The sequence below is a fragment of the Acyrthosiphon pisum genome, chromosome A2 (assembly GCF_005508785.2).
Source record: "Acyrthosiphon pisum isolate AL4f chromosome A2, pea_aphid_22Mar2018_4r6ur, whole genome shotgun sequence".
NCBI lineage: Eukaryota > Metazoa > Arthropoda > Insecta > Hemiptera > Aphididae > Acyrthosiphon > Acyrthosiphon pisum.
Window position 1 is genome coordinate 92,270,832 of NC_042495.1, and position 6,015 is coordinate 92,276,846.

General features: G+C 30.2%; 2 protein-coding genes across 2 annotated transcripts in view; one reads left to right on the forward strand and one right to left on the reverse strand.

The window, feature by feature from the left end:
• Positions 1 to 2,189, reverse strand: part of LOC100162851 (PTS-dependent dihydroxyacetone kinase 1, dihydroxyacetone-binding subunit DhaK) — a 12,531-nt gene extending 10,342 nt beyond the window's left edge. The window contains exon 1 of the mRNA XM_001946456.5: positions 1,815 to 2,189. The gene's annotated coding sequence lies outside the window, so the exon portion shown is untranslated. The remainder of the gene's footprint in view (positions 1 to 1,814) is intronic.
• Positions 2,190 to 3,257: 1,068 nt separating this feature from the next.
• Positions 3,258 to 5,271, forward strand: LOC100164349 (small ubiquitin-related modifier). Its single transcript, XM_008188215.1, has 2 exons — positions 3,258 to 3,873; positions 4,047 to 5,271. Exon 2 carries the CDS (start codon positions 4,053 to 4,055, stop codon positions 4,467 to 4,469), a length of 417 nt encoding a protein of 138 aa, XP_008186437.1. The 5' UTR covers positions 3,258 to 3,873; positions 4,047 to 4,052; the 3' UTR covers positions 4,470 to 5,271.
• Positions 5,272 to 6,015: the final 744 nt, after the last annotated feature.

The window sequence follows — 6,015 nt, forward strand, 5'->3', positions numbered from 1 at the left end:
AACAATATACTAGGAGCCTTCTATTAAATTTTCAAGCTTTTTTATCCAACAAATAAAATTTTATTGATATTTTTAGAAAAAAAACTAAAAAAAAATGGAAAATGAAAATGTCCGTAAAGAGCTCAAAATAAATCAAAATATTTTCAACATTTTACTGTGTATAGAAAATGCAAATATAAACAACCTGTGAAAATTTCATATATCTACGGTAATTTGTTTTAGAGTTACACCAAAAACCAAAATCGATTTTGTTAAAAATCGATTTTGCGTAAAAATTCCCGTTTTTCCTTAATTTTTCTTTTGTTTTTCACGTCGCTTTTGAAAACTACTGGGAAATTTTTACTTTTGACCCCCCAAAGTACCAACTAGATTCACTTTCCAATCATACAAGTTACTGTTGAAGAAAATCGAAGCAGTTTTACTGTCCTAAAAGGTGATGACAGACACAAAAATAAATAAAAAAAAAATAAAAAAAAAAACACACATCATTGTAAAATCAATACATTCATCGTTCCACTCAGAATCTAAAATGTGCGTATGATACTATGATACAGCATTTGAGAGATGATAATATTTTCAATTTTGTGTGTATTACTGTATTGTATACAGTGTTTGTCAGTCAAGTGCTTGAATTTTGAATATTTGACTAATAATATTTTGTACTAACGATTGCATAAGCATAAAAATGTTGACTTAATATTTTTATAAAGTTTCCGTAAAAATGCTTTTTATAAAATATTTTTAAAAATATGAACTTCTTGGCCAAAGAATATAAGTAAAATATTTCCCAACTATTTACGCAACTTTTTAAAATATTTTGACAACTATTATTTTTCTGAAAATATGTTTACTATTAGGGTTGCCACCTCTCCGGGTTTATGTATAAATCTACGGGCTCCGGGTTCAGTGAATTATTCTCCGGGTCGGAGATAAAGATAAGATAACATACGATTTATAGTCTTATATAGACTTGTTTTTATTATTATGCCTTTTTTTTTTTTATTAGTTTCCGGTATAAAAACCATTTATTCAAGATAACAAGAATAATAACTAATAAGATTATGAATTACGTAGATTATACTACATACTGGTGTATACTAGCGTCTAGCTGATGACCTTTTTTTTTTTGCTTATCGGCCTGTCTCCGGGGCTGCTTTCTTTCAAAGGTGGCAACCCTATTTACCATACTTAGGAAATATTTTTATGCTGTGTGGGACCGCATATCCGCGAAACTAACCTAAGGTTAAGGTTAGGTTAGTCTAAGCATAGGACTGTAGGAGTTTACGACAAATGTTGAAAATGTTAACATTGCGTGTCATAATTTTTTGTTTTAAAAATATAATATCACAATATAGATTATACACCTGCTACTGCTCAAGCATGTTGCCTCTCCCACGTCTCGGTCACACCCTAACTGCAGGTTATCATTATTCTTGTTTAGTATTATCTTTAGTACCATGGAATATAGACCATATTTCAAGCACAGAATAGATGATTAAATATTTAATTTATTCTGTGTTTCAGGTACACAGTCATGGTGCACACAAGCGCGTCTATGTACTATATTTCTATAATCTATATAATAATATACAAAAGTTTTAGTAACATACGAGTTCTGAGTAATATATAGAAGTCTGTGAATAGATACAAATATACAATAATTGAATAATGTACGATGTACATACCTACTTACTTATGTTATAATATAATATGATAGGTATCTAATATACTATATACAATATGCATGTATTATGTGTATTATGTATAATATGCATTAATAATACTATAATTTGTATAGCCATATAGGTACTTACCTGGTTTATATATAGATCCGTGCTAGGTACAATCAATTAATTTAAGCTGATGTTCAATATATTTACCAGTTATGAATGTGTGGTATGTCAATTTAAAGTACTGTAATTGTCTAACTGTATGTGTGTATATGACTTTATATTAGTTTAACAGTATTATATACAGTATGCTAGTATATAATTATAATATAATACAAGCTTATGAAAAAATAAAAATATTCCGGAAGGAGGAAAGAATTATTTAAATCTTCATCACACGCATGAACTTCACAATAGACCAATGACAATTACCTACAAATACCTAATCACATCACATACTAAATATATTTAATCATAATTCAAGAAACAAGAAGATAAAATATACAATATACATTACAATGTAGTATGTACAACTGATTAATCTTTTGTGGAATAATCTTCTCGAATTTATTTACATACTTCTGATAACTGATAAGTATACAGATTATATAGGTAGTATTAGGTACTATAATGTACTATACTTTTATGTACCTATAATATGTGGTTATTTATTAGCATGATAAAATATTTTATTATGTTTATTAGTATATTAGTATCATAGACCATAGTATATTATGATGCACTTTAAATGGAGAGTTTTTGTGATGGCAGCAATGGCACTTAATGGACCGATAAGCTGAAGATGAAAAAATATTATGATTTATGACGTATATAACTTATTAACTTACCTTATATTATATAATATGTATGGACGTATATGGCCAATGATTATTAGCTACAATATGACCATTGTTAATTTATTAATTATCCATCTGCTATTGAATATTGCCTATTGCCTAAATTATACTGATTAGATGGGTAATGGTCTATATACCTATATAATATATATATTATATAGTAATTAAAGTTAGATTATATATTTTTTATAAAGCATGAATTGAATAGCTACAAAATACATATATTATACAATAAAAGTTTTATACCATTACTATATGCAAGTTTACATTTACAGGGAGTTTAGCCCACCCCACAAAAAAAATGATAAAACATTTTTCAAATCCCCCCCCCCCCCCACTTCTTATTTTGTAAAGTAAGACTAAAAAATCAGTGGTTCAAGCGTAACTGAGGTTTAAACTATGATTGTAAAACGGGCTCTTAAGCAGTTAAGCCCACTCTAAAATTCGATCGAATCTCCACAATTTCACATTGATTGTAATCTGCCCTGAAATCGTTTGGAAGGTGAATTAATCTGTAATTCAAATTAAAAATTGAACGCAAAATGTCCGCGCAAAACAAACGGGCTCATAAGGACGCTACCATAGTAACCATAATGTCGGTGACACTATACCAAGGTATAAAACCATTACAACAGCTGAAACGATTTTAACCACGGTCACGTATCAAGAATATGTTGGAAAATATACGGGTCAACTGTGGTCTGTGGTCGTTTCTGGGGACTCGGGAGTCGGAAACCGAAATATTTTTGTTGTAAATTTGTAAGAATTTCAATTTCAATTTAAATAAAAATTACAATACAACATTACGATTTACCATATGTTTCATACTTCGTTTGTCCATAATTTTGCACGACTTAAATAAAATCATTGCATCGCGATGTTTTTAATCTCCCTGCCGTGTTAAAATGTTATGTCATATCGATTGAATAAAAAAACTAACAATATAATACAATGTTTGTTGACATTGATGTCGGCCATCTTTTACTTTGATAATATAATAATATAAAATTCAACACTTATCAGGTAAACTATAATACCATGTGTTGTTACCGTTATTACACCATTACCGAATAGTGAATGCATTTAATATCTATTTTGTGAGTGAATTAGTGAATGCCGTTCGTCCAAGTTGTAAACTTGTCACTTGTTTAATAGAAACAGAACTCTCTTGTAGAATAGAGTATAGTCGACGTATGTAGATAATCGCCTGTTCGACGTCGCGCTTAAACGAATCGTCGGGCCGAAAATAGCATTACGGCTGAATCTGTCCAATCGGCAGTTGTAGGGAGTTACGCGGAGACGACGACAACATCCGAGTTCGGAGGAACGTCATAGAAACCTTAGCGGTGAGTATTAAAGGACTCATTTTGGAGTAACACGTGCCTATAATACCTATAAACTAGATTGAAATTAGTGCGTTATAGTTTATATGACTATGGGCACGTAGGCATTAGGTGCGGCCGTATGCCGTTGTTGTGGAATGACGAATAATAACGTGTCTTTGTTGGGGGATTTTTAGAGAATAATGAGCGACGAAGAAACACCAAATACACAACCGTCTACCTCAGAGACGACAAACGAAGCTGGCAGCTCCGCAACCGGAGTCCCTGATGATGACCATCAACGCCAAAGCACGTCTGTGGCTAATCCAAATTCCGGTGCCCTGGAGGTGGCTGAAGACAAGACTGCGGCCACTGATGAGTACATCCGCTTGCGTGTCATCACTAGTGACATGACCAATGAGGTGCACTTCCGTGTAAAAGCTGCCACAGCCTTGGTTCGCCTGAAACGCTCGTACTGCAGCAAGCTCGGTTTTCAGGTGGACGAGTTGCGTTTTGTGTTCGATGGTCATAGAATCACTGACGAAGATACCCCTAAATCATTGGGCATGATAAACGATGATGTTATTGAAATATACCAAGAAAGGACCGGCGGTATGTGATGCAAACGTGTAAAGTTAATTTAATTTTTAATTTAAAATCTAGGTTTTTTTTTACTGAAGTGTCTTAAAAATTAATTATCATCACAGAATAAATATGTGTTTGTTGCAAACAATGTACTATGTTAACGGTGGTATTTCAATAATATCATTTTTTAATTCCACAAATTGGGCAAAAAAGTATTCTTTAACAAAATTAGATAATGTTTTCATTCCAAAGTAAATGTCAGAATCATACAAAATTTAAAATTTTTAACAAAGTTTAAGCTTAATTTGATAAAAAAATGTTAAGCTCTAATTGTTTATTGAATAAAATTTAATACACAGAATGATCCAGGGTTTCCTCATTTGCTGTTGTGTTTACCTTTTGGCTTGTGGGGACTGTATATCATTCTGTTTTTATACCAATTTTATTTTGGTGAATTGTTGAATATTGTACCAATAATAGAGTAATATTAATTTATTAGTGTACAATGCCTAATGCTATTTATATTTTAGTACCAAAAACTGTTTACAACAATAGTTGTTTTTTAAATCCTTTTTGATGTACCACTGCATATATACATATTATATTTATAATTTTTTTAACATACCTTTCTATATTTATGGATGCAATACCTGTATTCCACTATTCTATACCAAATTATAAATAAATGCTTTCCAAATTTATTTTCCTTATTTGTATTATTATGTACGCTATAGTGAACAATTTAATGTTATTTATTTTAAAAAAATGTGATTTAAATTTTTTTTTTTTTTTTGATTATGACAATATTTTTTATACAAATATAAAAAAAAAACCAAATAAAACTTGTTTTAATTTATATTACTTATGTAATATATCCTTTGTGGCTTATTAACTATAAATCACTTTAAATAGTTATAACTTATAAACTTTGAATTCTGGTCCAGAATTTCTAGAATCAAGTTCAGGAAATAGTATGAAATATGATTACTATAATGTTATGTTTACAGAAGTGTAGTTTGCCCAAAATTGTGTAATTACATCAGATTGAAAATGATTAAGATTATGAGTGACTAAAATGAGGATTATTATATTGGAGAACTAAATAAAAATGTTTATATTATTAGTAATAATTAATATGTAATCATGTTTGCATTATTTTTTATTGTAGATTATATCGTACTTGTTACTTGTAATATAGTTCTGGTAAATTGCATATAGAATCATAAGTTTCATCTTGAAATAGAGAAAACATCACCATAGAGTATAGACAAGGTGTATAGTTTAATTAAACAACTTAACCTAAGCTAATTGAAAAATAAATACCTACTGTTTGGAATAACTATAAGGTTTTTTTCAGTAAACTGATATTATGTTTCAGTAGTCAGGGTTTAATACCGACCGTTTCTAAAGAGTTCAATATAGACTATTTTCTGTTTGTGTGCATGCGTGCGTAGTGACCATCAGTGTGAGTGACTGTGTATAAAATAAATAGCGGACCACATTCGCATTTCACATGTCTGTAAAGCAGCACTTTACACACTAATTACAGATGTGAATTTTAGTGAAACACTTAAGAGGACG

What these genes read in the sequence shown, in the direction of transcription:
- LOC100164349 (XM_008188215.1), top strand. Translation starts at nt 4,053, where the DNA reads ATGAGCGACGAAGAAACACCAAATACACAACCGTCTACCTCAGAGACG.